We start from the raw sequence: 19,688 nt of genomic DNA on the forward strand, positions 1-19,688 counted from the left end.
TTCGCTTAATTAAAAATTACATTTTCAAATCACAATTTTAACACATCTAGTGAACTCGTCTGCTTCAGTATGCTTATTGTGTTGTATGGAAAAGTAACACAATTGCAGCGCAAATTCTCACCCATGCCTAACACCTTGGTTAGTGTGAGCGAGAGCATCCTGTTGCTTATTAACACCAAAATCATCAAAGTTGTGTTGTGAAGAACAATGTGTGTCTGCATGTGTGACACTGGTTGCGAGATCTTACCCTATAGGCCGCGAGACCACCAGCTCCACCTGCGGCTCCGGCTTGGATTCTAGTATGATATTGTAAACTTCTTTAAATGTGGCTCCTTGTAAAAGCTTCCCGTTCCACTCCAGCACCTGATCTCCTGCAAAAACACCAGAGATGCTCAGCATCACGTGGAAGATCTTAATCCTTTCTGCTCACACTGTCGTCACAGCTGAATTTTGCCAGTTTAATTTCTTCATAAATGTGTGCATGTGTTTTTCAATACCTGGTCTTAGGTGTCCAACAGTGTCTGCTAGACTTCCTTTCCTCACTTTAGTGATAAAAGCACAAAGTCTACCAGATTCTGTCATCTTGCCTCCCACCACCTGTAGAAACAGAGAGGTGACTGCGCTGGTACTAAAATGCATTTGTGAAACAAAAGTCGAGCTATGTCATAATAACTGTAGATTTAATGCAGCGCATTAGCATGCAAGCCCTGCAGCTCATAGAAAAACATGGACTTATTTTCTCAAAGCATTCTGTTGATGTTATGGCTTCAGTTTTTGCCTGTGAGGTTTGAAACCACAAGAAATACACTGGAAGGGAGAAGGTCAGTGTTAAAAGTCTAAATCTTTTCAGAAACTGTCCAGGACTGTGCTTTGTTCCCCGTGGAAAAACTCCGGTGCTGTACCGTGGTTCTGTAACAGTGCAAGGCCGTGGGCTAGAGCTGTACTGTACAGTCCTGAGCTGCTGTACTCCACTCTCCTCGGCTTACACTGGCATCATACAAATAAAAATCCCCTCTTAATGGCAGCTGAATGCCAACATACAAAGGAGCTTAGGGAAGTCTGCTAAATGAAATGGCTTTATGTAACAGGCAGGAGATAGAGAGAGGGAGGCTTGCAGATGAAGAGAGCATAAGAGAGAGAAAGAGATGGGCAGTGAGGGCGAGGCTGGCAACCTGACTGATGGACTGACTGGCTGGATTGTGGAGCTGGGTGGCTGCTGCTGAGCGGACAGAAATGCACAGAAGCACTGAGCAGACACAAACATGCCATTTCAGGAGGCTCATTTAATCAGTAATGATTTTTTTCCCCATCTTGCCGCTCTCGCTTCTTTCTCCAGCGGCTGCTGCCATGCTCCTGTGGACATTCGGCCGCTCTCTTATTTTTTTAAGGGTACGCACCACCGACAGAATTACACAACAGTGAAGGATAAAACAAAACTACTATCTATATAAAAATAAGTATATGCTTTTTGAATAGATGGAGACACTGAAAGGGAAACTGACTTAGCAATCAATAAAGAATTTGATCAATAAGAAGCAGGCAGCACTAAAACTATGAGAAAAAGACACACAGAGAGCAAAGAATGTAAATTTACATTAGAACGTGATGGTACTGTATAATGCACAAACAGGGAATAACTGCAGGGACAATACTGGGAGGTTCTGCTCCGACTTGTTTCCTCCGAGCAGCTGAATTCTGTTCACTGAAGTAGCTCAGTATGAATGAGTTCAGAAGATTAGAGAGCCCAGTATCAAACAACACTTATTAATATTCATCAGGAATATAATGGCTATTAATAGTGACTCGTACTACTGTATGATGTAACAACAGAAAGCTGTGAAGAAACCTAAAAAAAAAGGCACAAAATTTTTAACCTTCCACCTAAATGCCACATCTAACACTGATCCTTTTGACTGAACCCTACTGGGTAAAATGTTAAAGTCACTGTGCTAAATATGCATATTTTAACAGGATATTCTAATGGCAGTTCAACATGAGTGTGTGCAGTGCAAATGACGCCCACACAGGCTGCAAGCTCACCTTCAGACCGAGCAGAGCACCTGAGTCTCGAGGCACACTTCCATCTTTCATGCGCTTGTTGAGCAAAATGCGCCCTATTAGGCGATCCCCATCTTTGGACGGCTGCCACGTCACTGGGTGCTACAAGGTCAGAGCAACAACACACCTTTTGTTTAACAAGTCATCCATTTTAGTTCGATCACTTCAGACCAAAGCAGACAACAAAACAGTGAAAGGAGGGCGTGAAGGGAGCACTTTATTTGTTCACTTGGGGGAAGAATGTTCACACAAACTTGGATAGCTCAGTAATTTAAACTCCAGGTGATGCAGTTTTATCTGTTAGGCCAAAAGCGTTCAAAGGAAAATCTGAAATTTCTCCAAGTAACACACAGCTCATTTACTGTCTCACAGAGTTTGTGTGAACCTGCTGGTGTGAGGGTGGAGTTAAGCTTCATGCAACGCCCCATGCAGAGTAAAGCAAGCAGCCTCAACACTCCTCCTAAAACCAGCTCTTCAAACGGGAGCAGGAAGACCAGAGTGTGACTCTGGTGCTTTGCTACACACAAACACACGGCCACCATCAAGTGGAGTAGTGAGGGGAAAAGCAGATAGTGAAAAAAAAAAGAGGGAGGGGGGTAGACGTGATACAGATGAAGTAGATCCTAGGGTGCCACATTAGAGATCAAAAAGGATGAAAAACAGACAGCACAGAATAAAGCTATGAGACACAGGGTGATATCACAGATGCAGCAGTGGAAGGGAAAAAAGAAAAACAAATGTTTTTTTGGTGCAAAACTAATCCAATCTTCCCTGTTTGTGTGTGTGTTTGTGTCTTTTTTTTCTATAGAAGTGAGTGGAAAATTGGGCAGAGGGGACAGGATCTGTCTGGACTGGGTGCTGTGGGGTAGGGCAGCAGAGTGAGAGGGGACAGGCCCGAGTAAGGGTGTTCCTACTACACTAAACAGGACCGCTGCAGAGCAAGAACACAACATACGGAGGAAAAAAAACGAGCATGCAACTAGGAGAGACCCACATTCCTGAGTGCCATGACAAACAGAGAGGTTGTGTGTCAATGCCCAAGTCTTTTACAGCTACTGTAAAGAGGTGTAGTTTCTATTTGGGGAGCAATACAGCAAGTACAAGTAGCAAGCAAAGAGGGTGTCCCCAAATGACTTTTATTTTTAAGGCAACACCGAGGTGGAGCCAAAAGTAACCGAACCAAAAACAATAAATCAATTTTTTTAAAAATCGCAAGAGAAATCAATTTATACAACGTTAAATAAAATCCATAAAACAGACATCTCACCTATTTACACTTGGTGACAGAGAGCAAACAAAGACTGGATGGGTAAGGTCATAAATAATAATCATAACAAAAAAAAAAGAAAAAAAAAAGCAGGCTAGATTGTCTCAGTACCTTCTCACTATGGCTATGCTCCTCGTTTAGCGTAGTGCTACTGCACGTATCAACTCCCGAGTCTTTAACCTGCGGTTCACACCATGCCAAGTCCTCTTCAAATGAGTGTCCCCCAAAGCGCACCATTTTCTTTTGCCTCTCAGATAAGGTGTGTGTCGCCTCGGACATAAATGCCTGCTCAATAGTTTTTCTTTTTCCCCTTTGACTGTCCCCTACAGGTGTGGGATAAAAAACAGAAAGAAAAAACAGAAAAAACAACATGCAAAGGTGTAAATAAAACAAAGGAAACATGAAATGACAAAAAGACTCCGGGAGGACAGGGGACGGGGGAGAGAAGAGAGAGAGACAGAAAGAGAGGGAAGGAGAGAGAGAGTGAGAGAGAGAGGTGGGCTTAAGGGGGCGGGTGGTAGGGAGGGAGGGTCAACGCAGGGCTCCACATGTCTCACCAAAGACAGTGGGGAAGCCTCACTGCTATGCCATGACGCATGGTCCCACCAATGGCCATCCAAATCTCCTGTAAGGTGGGAGGGAGGGCATATACACACGAGAGAGGACATCGAGAGGGACAAGTGAGGACGCCACAAAGTACAGACATTAACGCGCGCACACACCCACACAGAGAACTCGAAATAAGACATCCAGTCATTCACATTCCAACACACACACACACACACGCAAACACACGAGTGCTCACATGCTCCCATAATTCAGCAAGAGAGATAACCGCTCCTAAAATCCCTGCAGAGAAGGAAAAGACGCAGATGGATTGAGTTTAGCACTGCACAGTTAAGAAAACTAAACAAGACGCAAGCCATGGCTGAAGTCAAAAGCACAATCTGAAGCTTCAAATCCTTTAAAGGTATTACATGTGTTCCAACAGCACATTAGGAACCTCTGATAAACAGACAAATAGACAAGGAGTGGGCGGGGCAAGGATAAACGGCCCATTTGAAATAAATAAATATGTTTAGTATGATTATAAAGAGAAAAGAGCCTCATTAAGATAACATATAGGCCACAGAGCGAAGTTTTGTTTTCTTTACAATACTTTGGCTAATAGGTAGTTCTGCATGATTCACAGTTCAAAATAATCCGGCTTTGTCCCCTCAGTTCATGAAACATATCACACAAGAATTTTTAGTTCCCATCCTCCTCCCTTTTAGTCAGCCTTCCTCAGATTAGCTGCCCCTCCTGAGCAGGTGAAGAAATAGACCTTTCTTCATTTCTTCAGATATAGTTAAGGCAAACTTTGCTTTCAATCAAAACACGTTCCACGTTACATTCCTCTGATTTTTTTCAGACCGCAATCTTCAGAAACATTCGGGCCAGATTCTGTTTTGTTGAAACAAAGTCAGCACACTGCTATCTTATTCTAAAGAAGCTGCATCTATAGTAGGGAGCAGGGCAGACCTCTAATGTGTTTAACTGGGGATTCAGATTGCAATGCCACACAACCTTAACTGACCTCGATCTAAAGTGCACCGGGGAGAGCTTTTAAAGATGAGGCTCTGATTACAACTTCTGCCGTAGCATCGACGGATACATGGCCTTGAGAAAGCCAGGCAAGTGGCTACGATCGCAGGATGAAGGATTCTGGGGCATTTCTCTACTCTTGTCGTGCCTTCAGGACAATAATCAGTTATAAAGGGAAGACTTCTAATAAGACAAATGTGAACCGATCAAAACTATCCATCTATCTCCAGAAGCAACTTTGTGATTCTGCAGGGTTTGTCCTGTTCTCCAGTGTGGATGTACAGAGCAGTGAGATGAGCACTTTCAATTTGATTAAGAAGCTTAACATTTAAAGCTAATTAAAAAGAGCAAAAAATATTGAATCCAAAGGTAGTGCTGAGATTCTCAGGGGAGAGCAGTGTGGAGGTGAAGACAGGCACAAGTTAAGAGTCAAATCCTGCTCTTCTCTGTCTAGGACTTCAGTCAGTAAGATCATTTTAGCATCCCATTACAATGCATAATTCATTTAAATGATATTCAGCTATGATGCCAATTCATTTTACAAAGGGGAAATAAAGTTGCTCTTATTAAAACATTTACCGAAGAATGGGCCATTTAAATAATACAGACACACAACGTGTTCTTGGCAGCAAACATGCTGTTGTAGACTTGTGTGTTTGCACAGATGTACAAAGTCAATAGCGGACCTCAGGGCTGCAGTCACAAGTGAGGTCATCTGAAAACACTCGACTTGTTTACCCATGGGCCACATACATCACATTCGCCACACTTCACTTCCCCTGCACAGAGCTGTAGAACCTAATGGATCTATAGAGGACAGGCTTCCTTCAAGTATTATCTGGCTCAGGATTCAATCTCAGGGAAATCAGGGAACGCTGATGGAAAGGCATAAAAATAGACTGCATATGCTGCTAGATGTGGAGGCTGAGGAGGTGGTGGGAGGCTGGACTGGACAGGGGTAAAGAGAAAGAATTTTCAGCACAGGACAAAAAAGAACCTGCATGGAAGACGTTGTTTGCAGGGTCACTGTGAATACACATAGCCAGAAATGTCTTAAATAATCCCTCATTGCACTGGGGTAATATGGGGTTCAGTACTTTCTTAACAGATATGTACAGAATTATTTGGAGATTTTGAAATTTAATATTCCGATGGATCGGAAATAAAAAAGGTTTTCCCATTAAGACACACAAAGGATAAACAGCCTTCCATAACATTTGCTATCTCCAGTTGTTTATGCACTCATACAGGCTCTGCCTGACTCTGCTCGGATCAGCTGGCTGTTGTGTTTCCAAACATAGGTGGCCAACTGGAAAGTTGCAGAGTGCGCTCTGGTACTTATAACATCACTGAAGGTGTTTCTCCCTTTTTTTTTTTACTTTTTAAATTTTCATTTATTGGCATAAACGCCAATGCCACTTAGCAAATAACTACTATCGGCCGATAATACTGGCTCACTGATAAATCTCTCAGGCTCTAACCTTTAAAAGAAAATCTGCTTCTCGTAAAGAGACATGCCTGCAGAACTGTGGCTCTTAAACAGAAGGTCTGTTTCTGGCTTCAAATTAATTTTTAACTTCCTAGCTTTCTTTTTCAATATTTTTCAATATTAAAACACAATGTATCTTATGTCCTGTCTTATCCATATTTTATCTTGGTTGCAAATCAAGTTTCAAATAACAAAGTCAGTGTAGTGTCAGTATGTATAAGTAATCAATATTAGCCAAAATCTCAAGTGTCAAACTGCTGTAAACACTGATTTTTTTTTTTTTTTTGTACTCTTGGTTCTATATGATATCAGTGGGAGAAGACTTTTTATTTATTATTCTTTTTGTGAATCAGAAGAAAATTCACTTAAAGGTGAAGGAACTTAAATGATTTGTTTCAGAAAGAGCACAATCTAGTCCAGTATATGACAAATAAGGATTAGTTTGGACTGTGAATCATACAAAGCTACACTGGAAGAGTCCAAGAAGAAATGATGAGAAGAAATAAGATCATAATATTCCCCCTTTAATATAGTAAAAAGAAAAAGATCTTCAATAACATTTTCCAACTTGCAATTTTGTTGTGACCAAGCTGCAAGGTCAGTTTAGGCCAAACAACACCCTTTGTATTACTATCCATCCATCATTCTAAAGAAGCACTGCAACTACTTAGTGTATGTAGTAATGTGCTGTGATAAACTATTATGGATGTCCCCAGATAGGCTTTGGCCTCCGTGGCCCTCTCGCCAACAGCTGACAATAGTAATTACCTCCTTTGCCTTTCAGCTGCTCTTCTGTCAGCAGCGTAACACCAGAGCACACTTTGCTCTCCAATGAGAGTGTAGTGTGTTTGATGTGGAGCTATAGACTGAATGAATATAGACACTATGTGGCTCATCTCAAGCTTCCATCATTTACAGTTCAACCTCCACCTATGTGTGTTCTTCTTCCTGTGGCACGCCTCCATCTTCAGGCCCCTCCCCAGCCCACTCTTAATGTTTTAGAAAAAGAATTTGAGTGAGCACCGAGACACACCCAGCCTTCTCTCCTTACTTTCCCTGAAGCTTTATTAACAGCGGCATGCCACAAATGGGCACCATTCCCCCTTTAAGGCACTGTCTGATTTTTCAGCAAGCAGGAAACTCATCACGGCCATAAATTGTGAGTATCAGCAGTCTGCGCCCGGCCCTGCCGTTTCGCTCCGACTCCGAGGCCCCGCAAAGTGCTGATTCAGGTCGAAGGCAGCGCGCAGGCAGTGGCGGAGTTCACCACCAGCAGGCTCTCCATCACTTTGACGGCTCAATAAAAACCAGTGTAAACTATTAATTGGATCATTAATTATTGATGCTGTTTTTACTACAATTCAAGAGGTGAGAGCAGAAAAGAGGCAGGTCGAAACAATGTCTATGTTTAAACATAGCCACCATGCTACAAAGGTGAAACAGTATCATGTTAAGCTACTGGTAAGCTCAAAATATTAATCAGTATCTATTCTAATAAACTAACCCTAAACTAACCCTCTTTAATATGCCCAAAAACAATGCCTTTCAGGTAGAGAAAGGATGGATTAATAAGACAATCTTTCTCAGATCTAGCATGAGGCCAAACACTACAAACCCAGTAGGGTTACCGAGCTGCAAAACCTGATCCCAAAAGCCATTAATGAGGATGTAACTTAGGTTGTCACTACACAATGTCCACCTGTCTGCTGCAGTTAGCCAGCCATCCTCTCCTTTTCTGTGTGCTGGGCACTATTATGAGACTGCATGTCAGGGGAATCAATAAAGAGGAAAACACAGGGAGAGGACCATCGCAATAAATCAGTCTCCTACGTTCACAGACACAAGCCAGGCCCATTACAGCTGGCACACCCTTTCTCTTCCAGTCTAACTCGTCCCCTTCAACCCCCAGCCCCCCTCATCCTCCTTCTTTACAGATTCCTCCTCTCCCCCTTCTAGGTACCAGAAACTGGAGAGTGTGGGATGCTCGCTACTTAGCCTGCTGTTACACACCCATCTCGTTGTCCAGTCAAGCTGAATGCACAAACCCCCAAGATGCTGACGGGAACATATGGCAAAAAAAGTTGCTTTCCGCCCTCGTTTGTCTCACGTGCAATCGAAACCACTGCTCTTCGTATTGTTGGCAGATTTCTGATGCTATTTTTTTTTTCACTTTTCACTTTTTTCACTGTGGTAAATAATCAAAGTCCTTCTTTATGCTTCTTTTTTTTTTTTTAAACAAAGCAAGAAGGAATATTTCTTCTCTCGCTCCTTTTTTAGGAGCATTAAAAACACCTGCTTGATCTGACCCAGCTGAAAAATATTTGAGGGTCACATGTGCACATCGGGGGTGGCGTTAGCTTTGAATGCACTTTCTAATTATTGCATAATTAAACTTACTACGCAAACACGTACACACTGTTTTAAAATAAATGGTTCAGTACAATTTGCTGACCCATTTATCAGACTCCCTGCATGCACCGAATCACGGCAGCCTTAGTTATGTCATAGATGAAAATAATTAATGAAACTGCCAATTAAAACTAAATAAAGCTCCACATAATCAGCTGTCTGAGTATGTTCTGTACCTAGCATAGGAAGCTATACTTATCCAGGTCAACAGTTCAACTCTTCCCTATGTTTTTTTCTCCTACGCAGCGTGACCCGCGGAGGAGGCAGGCAGACAGACGCACACAGAAACAACAGAAACTCTGACCCTCTAAACAACCTGCCTTCTCCCTATTTTTGCTCCACGGCTACCTGTAAATCTGGAAACTCCCACATCAATAATGTAGCGCCGGGTGCTCAGCTGCTCGCCTTAGAGTGGAGAACAGTTACATAACAGAGCAGGCCAACCAAATTCCACTGCTCTCCTCTGCATTAAACATTTCATCTACCATTCAGCGACAAAGGCGAGCTGTGCCACTGTACTTTTGTCCTTTCTATAGTCTAACCCCTAACACTCCTCCTCCTCCCTCTTTCCTGGTTTTACATCCCAGGAAAAGTTAAAGAAAAAAGAAAAAAGAAAAAAATCAATTCGCAATTACAACAACTGTCAACCAGGAGGAGCAGGGAGAAGCTGACGACTGCCTCTGATGTTGATTCTATGCAAAGTGGCATTTCTCTCAGTCAGTGTGTGCTTGCTTGGTGGGATGTTGTTTTTTTAATATATATATATACTTGAAGAAATGTGAGATGCAAACATATCAGTCACAGCAGATGGTAAGAAAACCACTTCAGTAAGGGATCCACATTATTATTTTAAAGTTTAAGCAGTCCTTGATTTAAGAAATAAGTAAATAAATAAAAACCAGCAGAGCTATTTTTCTTTTCTTTTTTTGCTAAACTGAACTCCTTCGCAATACCAGCAAGGTATTGTCAATGCTAACAGCGCAGATACAATTTGCTGCAGGAACACATTTCTATATTCTAAAGTCAGCTCCCTTTGTTTCGGTTTACAGCCACAACTCCCAAAACATCTCGCTTTCTCCTCCTGCCTGTCCATTATGTAACACTGTCCATTAAAGAACACTGTCAAACAGCTGTGGCAGGACCTGGCAAATAGTGCCGTAACAGCAGCGAAAGCAGAGAGCCTTAAGATCAGCGGTGCTACGTCAGTTTCCAACTCACAGCCGCACGCACACATAAACCACCCATCCACACTGAAGCATGTCTGGCTGGCCTGTGAGCCCACAGGCCTCCTCCTCGAAGGCACCAAGAGCTGTTAGAGGAGATTCATTAACGACAAACAGAAAACACCGCAGTTCTCCGCACAGAAATAGGGCTCATCATTTTCAGTTTTTATAGGCTTTTATTGCACGTGTGCAATGGCTGGGTTGTTTTCTTGTTTGAAGATGAATGAAATGGCAGTAAAGACAGCCACTTTTAAGATGTTCAACCCCCCCCCCAAAAAAAAAAATAATACAAAACCTAAGAGCACTTATTTCTGGTTATGGAGCCTTTTAAGAAGAAATTTTCTGCATTTAGATTGTTTAATGTTTTATGAGAATGTTATCTTTATTGAAAAATCTGTATAAACAGAAACATCTTTAAAGATTTTTCAGAGTGAAAATGATGAGCCTTAAAGATAAAAAATACATTTATAAACAGACACACACACACAGAGCACATGTACACACTGCAGGCTGGGGAATCTGAAAGTTATACAATATATACATCTGCATAATCAACATCACTTGAAGACAGCAGCAATGATTGAATTACAGTTCAGTGACTGCTCAATAACAGTAAAGCAGAACGGCTTTAAGACTTCACAATAACAGCACTAATATGTGTGTATTTGTATGCTGTAAAAACCTTTTGATACAGAGAACAAGAAACAGAGAGAGAGCAGACAGTGAGGCTCGTGGTGTGCTGGCTCCTACCTTTTTCACTAACTGACTCACTCTCTATCTCCACATCCTCACAGCTGGTGTACTCCGGCGTGGTGGCCAGCTCCTCCTCCGAGCTGCTCAGTGACACCTGCCTCATCTTCCCTCCCTTTTTGGTTTTGTGGGGTTTGGGGGGTGGCGGGCGCACCGACTCCGACTGGTCTGAGCTAAGAGAGTCGTTCCTCAACATGCTCTCCATTTTCTCCCTCTTGGTCTTGCGGACAGCTGAACTGGGGTCCAAGTGGTGCTGCGGCCTCCTCATCATATCCCCACCTACCCCCAGGTCTCCTCTTCGCAGGTCCCCCGACCGGTCACCCAGAACGGGACTACGGTGTGGCGTTGGGGGGCTGTGGTTTCCTCTGTGGCCTCCGAGGCCAGGACCCATTGGCCCTGGTGAGGACCGGTCAACGGAGTAGGAGCGCTGTCCCACCATAGGCGGCCGGCGCTCAGTGAGAAGCTGACGCGACAGCCGGATGGGGCTGGGCTCATCTTGCTCCGTGTAGGCCAGGGAGACGTCGCTGTGGCGACGTTCGTGCCTTAGCCGGCCCACTTCAGCGTGCATCCTCATCTGCTCCTCGTAGGGCTGCGGCTTAACAGGGTAGCGTGCCAGGTTGGGATCGCTGCGATAGCGTGCCTGGAACTCTTCCTGGCGCTGCCGTTGGAGGTCATACTCACTGGGCGGTCCATCTAGCTCCTGGTCGAGTGGGTATTCCTGTGAGTGCCAGCGACCGGGACCTCGACGGTCCCGATAGCCCATTCGCGCTGCATCCATATCTGAGTACATGTGTGGGCCCCGCGGAGCCCGCCGAGGGTCCCCCTCCCCATAGTCAGACGGTGATCTAGGCATGCCGCCGTCCGTCGGGGCATACTGTGAGTGGTCGCCCCCCTCCCTTTGGTCGTATTTTTGGTTTGGATCCCTGGATGCAGACGGGCTTCGTTTCCTGCAGATCAGAAGGAGAGGAACAAAAGAAATTATTAGCCGGTCAACTGTAGACAAGATTTTCTCTCGTTCTAATTATATGATGTCTTTTTGGGCTGAAAGGTGTTTGCATCCTGTAGCTTCACTTTACTTTGGTCTGCACTGCACAGGTCCCAGTCCTTGTGAAAAGGTAATGATAGCCTGCACTGTTTCTGTCACACACACACACACACACACACGCACGCACACGCACACACACACGCACGCACACGCACACACGCACACACACACACACGCACGCACGCACGCACACGCACACACACGCACACACACACACACGCACACACACACACACACAGAGAAGACTAAACTAAACAGCAGGATGTAGCACCAGTTCTTCCTCTCAGTCCAAGAAGCAAGAGGACACAAAATATACAATTCAAGTCATTTTACAATATGTGTTCTCAACACATGTGCTAAATGTGTGCTGAGAGTAGTGCACTGGTAAATGATTCAGTGATCCACCGGCTGTGTTTTTGTGCACATTACAATGCACATGAAGGGGTTGTAGGCAGACAATAAAAATATCTGTGTTCTGGTATTGATAAAAAAAGAACACAATTAAAAGCTGGAAATGTTGAAATGTTAGAAAGTACGCCCTGATTACGATCAGCAGCTTCATATTTCTAAAAATTAGGCGTCAATCGTTTTATTGTTGTCTGGTTGGAAGGAAACCATCCAGGAAGTGGATGAAAAGGATGGAGGGGGCTAACTGTGCATTAATGCATTTATTCTTTTGTTCAGAATCAATTATTCATAAGCCACTTTTCTCCTACATTTCTCCCACTTTTCCTCCAAAGTAATAATGACATTTTGGTGAGGAAAAAGCTCTGTGAAGCATCCCCTTAATTTTGTACGTGACAACTTTCCATAAATTTCAAAAGGACTCATAAATCACCGCTGCCAGCTTTGCTCACCAGCCAAGGTAAGGACTCCTCACATGTGATTGGCTGATTCACTGAAGGAAGGCTGGCCTTTCCCTATTGGATCACAGACTGTTCAGGTTAGTCAAAGCTAAAATGGATGTGCAGTACAAAAGATATAAGCATTGCGGTGAGGGACGTGTGGGCAAAGATGCTTTTTGTGGTCCCCGTGTTTGAATTTCTATGTTGTACACTGAATAATCTCACTAAAGTCAAGTGCTAGCTCTGGGGAGAGACAGCATGATGAACGAGCGTTGCGTACAGTTCATGAACTGCTGTACAGTTAAATATGGGCTCTTAGAGAGGGGCAGAAGCTGAGCAATAGTGCAGCACAAAATGTGCTTCCCAGCAACGCTGGCACATAAAAAGCAAATTTTACTTAATTGCAAAAGGGACAAAATAACAAGAACAGGTCAAAAAGAGCATTTTAACATATTTACATGCAGCATACAAACATGACTGCCCATGAATGCTAATGTTATGCCATTAATGATGCTTAGGCAACAGTTAGCTGTTCATAACGACATTATAAGGTGAGGATGTCAGTGTTGTTTTTGCAGCAAAAAGAATAAATACTCCATGCATCCATTTCAGGGTTGTGTGTGGGTGTGTGTACGTGGCAAGTTTGCAATCTGCCTGTGATTTTTGGTCTTTACACTAGACGTAAAGGAAGCATTATAGCTGGTGAAAGCTGCTGAGACTGAGATGTTCTCCGTTTCTGAGACACAAAAGATGTTAATGCCGTCTTTAATAACTGTCTGCATTTTTAAAAAAATCACAAACACTTAAAAACTTAACAAACACAGACTTTTTTACTCTGAGAGCTGGTAGGTTGGTAAGAAAATGATCTGGAGCCACACTAAAACTTAATTGGTACTTCCTTTGCCTCTCCTCTCCACCGAGAATCTTGAAATAGCAGTGTTTGCATTATCTTGCTGACTAACAGCCAAACAGACAAGCATGTACGGTGGTCAGACACGTACATGTACAGAGGTCAAACACACTCAACTTGAGAAAAACAATAAAACACAACAGAAATTAGAAAAAAACCCCAAACCTCTCAGGGCCACTGTTGCAAAGCAGGCACTGATCACATACCTTCGCCAAATAAGAACGACCTAGAGGAAGAAAAACTGGCCGCTCGAGTCTCTGTGATGCTGCCAGCTCACAGGAGTGACTTCTTTCTGTTTCACATCAAAACAAATACCTTCTATCACCAGTATCATGATTCAAAGATGGAGGAAAAACACACGAGGGTTGGTACATTATTCATGAGCTGTTTTCTGGACACTAACCGAGCTGCACTTCATTCACAAATTCAAAGTGAAGCAGCAGCAGAAATTAGGGGGGAAAGGCGGCGTGACATGGAGCTGAGGAAGGCGGGGGAGTGTGTGTTTGTGAGAAATCTCTCTTTATAGCCACTCTGTAATCACTGAGGTGTGTGTTTGTGACCGCGTGTGTGTTTTTTGAGTCGACTGCTTAAGGAATGCTCTCAGGATCTCTTTGGGGCTTCAGGCCAATGTCCTCTCCGAGACTGTCTTAAAACGCTACACCCAGAAAACACACACACATACTCATAGCAGCTGCACACAGTTCGCACAACATACATTAACAAACAGCTCTTTGACGAGGTCTAACACAACTTGACACAAGCATCACAAACGTCTGCTCCCGTTTAGCCTTGTATGTCCCTCCTTTCCAAACACAGAAATGTCTGTGCTCGCAAGCAAGCCAGTAAGCCCGTTGCACTCTATCAGCGTCCGCATCATGACTCTGCTGCTGCTGCTGTTTGTGCTTAAGCAACCTTCAATATATACACAACAGAGTGGTGACGCAGGGCTATGTTTTGCACTGTGCAATATTCTCTGCTGCTTCGACAGCCTCTCTCTGCATACACCTGAGTGCTGGCATGACACACTCTGCTGATCTTGGATTTGTATTCCATCCTCAGTGACTCAGACAGAGATGAAGAAAGGAGGGGCAAAATGGGAGAAGAGGTATCGACAAGGAATGTGGAATTAGGTGGAGCAAAAGTACGCAGATGCCAAATTACAGTAACCGTGTCCTGCAGTCGGACATTGCATCTGGTATGCGCGCCGCATTAAAGCATCATGTTTGTCAGGCTCGAGCATGAAGAGGCAGGATGTGACACCGTGGGATTATGATGCTTGCCAAGTTGCACAGAAGTCTGGCTGCGGCAATGATTGAGTCACGCACGGCAACGTAAAGGCCTCCTATCACGTCCCCTTATAGTGCAAGATTCATCCGCGTTTGCGTGATGCCAGAGCAGATTGATGAGCAGTGAATCGACCTAACGGGCCAACAACAGGGAGGCACGTGCACTTTGTGCGTGCTATGTTATGGGAATAGAGGCCAGGGCTTCTATACGCTCCTGCTGTGGGAATAACAGCAGCCTTTGTTACTGCTGTTGTCCTATGCTGAGCTAACTATAGAAATCCTCTGCTCTATCGTGGAGCTACAGACAAGGACGGAGATGGCAATAAGATTCGATTCATGCAAGGTGGTGCCGGAGCTTTTCAACTAAAATATAGAAGGTTTCTGACATCCCTTTGATGTCGCGTTATTACTGCTGCCAGGACAGCCTTGTACGCCTGCAGTGCTCTAGAGGTAATTCCAGTTAATCATCTTTTTCAAGTACACTGTCCTTATCAAAAGCAGCATAATGTATCAAATCCAGGGCTCAAAAAAAAATCCCCCCCCAAAAAATCATGGGATTACACTATGGCACCGAAAGATTAAAAAGTGCGACCCACAAAAAGATTAAAAGTGACCTGACATGCTCGTCATGATAAAAACCTTTATGTGATGTTATTTTCTACAAAGCAACACACAAAAAACAACTGGTGAAATTCCCTGATTCACTGCAGGGCGTAATGAGAGGACACTGCCCTATTCTCTCTCTGCAGATCCAGTCAAAAGCATCCACAGACAGAGCTCAGTTCCCAGGCTGTAAATGGACTAAATCGTCTAACTGTGTCACTCCCTGTGTGTGTGTGTGTGTGTGTGTAATTTTCCCTACACCCCTATACTCTGTATGATGGATATAAATCATAAACATTTGATGTGAATTTATGATAAATCTACAACATCATCATCACATTAAGAGGCTAAGCACACACACACACACACACACACACACACACACACACACACACACACACACACACACACACACACACACACACACACACACAGCCAGTATGCTGTCCAAATTATACACTATTGTCGACTTAAATAATAAGAGATCATGTCCTCTCATAGCTACTTTAATAAGTGTTTTGTTGTTGTTTTTTTATCAGCAAAGAAAATAAAAAAATTTATTATTGAGGTTATTTCCACAGTATTTCCACTGAGCAAGGATTTTCTTCCCTGGATATAATTGTGCTGAGAATTTACTTCCCTTTTAAAACCGAAGAAATGCCACTGGCACGAAAATCAATAACACAGAGTCAATAAGGAAGCTTTCAGTGAGTGATGAACCCTTCACAGATGTCGCAGGATTCAGCTGCATGCGTAGGCACCCAGACACATGTACGCACTGACACACAGGCACTAATGTGCAAAAGAAACTGCAATGATGGAGTTGCTACTATGACAAGTACCCTCACCCAAGAAAAAAGTCAGCCACAAGTCCACTGTTCTACTGTAAAAAAAAAAAGAAAAAGAAAAAGAAAAGAAAAAGTAAAAGGACTGGATTACATCTGCTGTAATAACATAGGGGAAATTTAAATGTTCATACAGTTCCATGGAAAAATGCCTTCACTGCTAAATAACCTTTAAAGCTAAACCGTTTGAAAAAACAAAACAAAAAACATTTTCACACATGCTTTATCCAAACTGCTCATAACAGTCTAAATCCAGAGATATAGCCAGCCTTACTGAAAGTCACTGTTGAATCCTGGGATGTAGCTCAGTTCAAATCTCTGCCTGGCAGCTCCACGCAAACACATTCTGCACACAATCCCAGCGCGCACCCAGTCCGATCCACCCTACTACCGGAGCCTTGTTGTTTCCCAGATTCACTCTCCTCTAATACAAAAACTTGTGGTTTTCTATCTACCCACAGCAGATGATTCAGTCATGGAGCAGTGCTTTTCGGTGTGACACAGCTTCCGTTTGCTCCTGCTTCTGCTGAAGAAACATGTTAAATAAGAAAGCCAAAAGCAATCAAGGTGAAAATGCAACGCTGCCCCTGCGGGAATGGTGCCACCTCTACTTCACGTATAATGGAGAGCAGTCAAATGAGAACACATGAGCGGCGCTGCGCTGCAGAAGCCCTCCTCTCTTAGAACAAATCTGGCCCGCTAATGACAGCAAAACAACCTGGAACTGTCTCGACTGAGTAGAAAAAAAAGAGGGAAAAAAAGCAGGGGGAAAAATGAAAATAAGCTGAGTGTGCATGTGCGTTTCGAGTGAGAGCAATCAGAGGAGAGGAGGCAAGAAGAGGAAAAACACCTCTAATGATCCATTTAAAGATGCAGCATCACTCTGCCTTCCAGGACTGACTCAGTTGGTAGCCGTGAATCTGAGACGCAGCAGCATGTCCGATCCTGTCGTACAATTAAACCAGCTGAAACCACCGAAGTAAACCGGACAGTTCAGCTGAATTTCCCAATATCCCAAATGAGGGCGTACCACCCGGATGACCTGCTTTGATTCCTACGGTCTGCTGCATCTAAAGCAACCTGCCACACTGCCGGATGAGCACAGATGACACACGTTTACAGTCCTGCTGCAGAAGCTTCTGGGTGGCTGAAAGTGAGCCGGCTGAAAGTGAGCCGACGGCGATGCCGTCCAACCCAGCGGCCACTCTGTCCTCTGTCTCGGAAAGGATTTACACTCCTGGGCCTGATTACTAGCTAATGTCTATGACCAAGGACAATGAGGAGGCCTCACCTTATCTCATTCAGCCTGCAATTATATGACCAAACTGAACAAATGACATGGCTTATGCATTTTTCTTTTTTTATCCACTGGGCGGATTTTCAGGCATCAAATCAAATCTACACAGAGAGCGAGCGTGAGAGGGGGCAGAGAGGGAGATTTGGACGATAAGTCTACTCTGTGCATGTGTGCAGCTGGGTGTATTAAGACTGACTGTATCTGGGTGTTGCTAAGGTCACTCTTCTGCCATAGTACTTTTTGCATCTGTCTTCTCCATTCAGTTTTCCTCCGTCCTCACCTCCGCCCTCCTGTGCGGTGGGCTCTGAGTTTGGACCAAAGACACGCTACTACATGGTTTTTGTTATAGTTCCGGTGACAGCTGCCTGACGGGAGCAGGGAGTCAGGGAGGGCAGGCGGGAGATGGGTTGCTGACATGGTAAAGGAATAGTGGAAGTGTTTTATAAATCTGCAGTGGTTTTAAATAGAGTGTGCTGCGGATCTGCTTTCTGCCTCTCTGGGAAGTAAGTAGATGGCCTGAGACCATCTGTGATCACACAGTGAGCTCGAGCAGGACTCTGAATGCATTGAATGGACTCGTAAAAACTATACACTGTAAGCATCTTTACATTTCCCTTGTTGAAAATTAGTTTAATTCCACATACTTCAAGAAGACGAAGAAGTCAAAATAGTGCATGTCTGTGTTGGAATAATATCCTCTGTGGTGCTCTTAAGTGGTGCTCCCACTTCAGTCTTCAAGTACACCAAGGAGATTTTGTTCTATATTTTCACTCCAGCTCACCAGCTCTCCATAACACCTCACACTTGATGCTACCACTCTTCAGGTACATCTGCTTCTATTGCTTCAAGATGGCCTGTGAGTGATGTAAAATGATGAAAGCTGGACGGGTAACTAAGAGGAGAGAAAGTACTTGAGAACTGGATTATGAGCTGCCATGGAAATAAAGCCTTAGAAACCCCAAAAGCTTTTCCACCAAATCTATTTTCTTTCCATAATATGTAAAAAGCGATGATTCTTATAGATGAGCCAGTTTTGTTTTGGTGTCTGATCTTCTGTCTGGTAAGTACAATGAGTAAGTAGTGAGGAGATTATAGTTAACTGTGCTCCATAAAGTAGCAGTGATTTACTCACCTCTTTTCACTCTCTGTGTGTTTATACACCCCTCTGCATTTAATCATTACTTATTATTAATCTCTGGCTCTCTTCCACAGTGTGCCTCTTGTCCCGTCTTTCTCCCCTTTGCCCCAACTGGTCGCAGCAGATGGCCGCCCCTCCCTGACCCTGGTTCTGCTGGAGGTTTCTTCCCGTTTAAAGGGAGTTTTTCCCTCCCACTGTTGCCAAGTGCTTGCTAAAAGGGGCCATCTGATTGCTGAGGTTTTCCCTGTATTGTTGTCGGGCCCTTTTTTTACAATAGAAAGTGGCTTGAGGCAACTGTTGTTGTGACTGAATTTCTTAATATTTATTTTCACAAATACACCCCATAAACACTGGGTTTATCAAAAGGAAGCATCCAATTTCAAAAGGCTATGGAGCTTGTGGTGAAATTTATACTACATGGGTAAATATATAGGTTTTACATACAAAACTTACAATGTTCACAGGAGCTCAATGTGTCCCCCTCTGGATGCATGGCTTTTGTCCATATGATAGTCAGGCACGCCCCATACTTTTGCATGTCTGGAGTCACAGCAACCATGTGAAACTCACAAATCCTCTCTTTCTAACGTTGCATGTTTCAAGCTCTTTGATGCACCCTTAAAGTCTTGCAACTAGGATGGGAGGAAGTGTCTTGGAGTTTAAATGTGATTTGACCAAATTTTAAAAAGGTGTAAAATGCATACCGCAGCCATTTCCTGTGTCAAATCAGGCGACTGCAGTGATTCCAAGATATTTATCTGATACATGAGCATTTGTGTTGGTAACTTGGTAAACTGTTTGCCTGAGTGTCTGAGTGTAAAGACTGAATGCTATCCAATTGTAATCTGGCTAACACCCATCCATCCATTAACTTAACTGCTTATCCAGCCAGACTCACAAGGAGGGCTGGAGTCTATCTCATCTGGCATTTGGCGAAAG

The 19,688-nt window shown here is 43.7% G+C and overlaps 1 protein-coding gene across 5 annotated transcripts in view; it reads right to left on the reverse strand.

The window, feature by feature from the left end:
• Nucleotides 1-19,688, reverse strand: part of rims2a (regulating synaptic membrane exocytosis 2a) — a 155,735-nt gene that overhangs the window by 65,827 nt on the left and 70,220 nt on the right. For 3 of the 5 annotated variants that reach the window (XM_086310518.1, XM_086310512.1, XM_086310513.1), the window contains 5 exons: nt 10,781-11,727; nt 3,437-3,648; nt 2,041-2,160; nt 498-597; nt 248-371 (listed from right to left, as the gene is read on the reverse strand). In XM_086310518.1, the coding sequence (XP_086166644.1) occupies nt 248-371; nt 498-597; nt 2,041-2,160; nt 3,437-3,648; nt 10,781-11,727 (1,503 nt within the window). Of the gene's footprint in view, nt 1-247; nt 372-497; nt 598-2,040; nt 2,161-3,436; nt 3,649-3,882; nt 3,951-10,780; nt 11,728-16,588; nt 17,601-19,688 lie in introns of those variants that run through there. The other 2 variants (XM_086310514.1, XM_086310515.1) reach the window with 2 other exon arrangements.

Source organism: Aulonocara sp. 'chitande type north' Nkhata Bay, linkage group LG11, assembly GCF_057382095.1.
Source record: "Aulonocara sp. 'chitande type north' Nkhata Bay isolate Kocher_YH1m ecotype deep benthic linkage group LG11, A_spYH_male_GT1.1, whole genome shotgun sequence".
NCBI classification, from domain to species: Eukaryota; Metazoa; Chordata; class Actinopteri; order Cichliformes; family Cichlidae; genus Aulonocara; species Aulonocara sp. 'chitande type north' Nkhata Bay.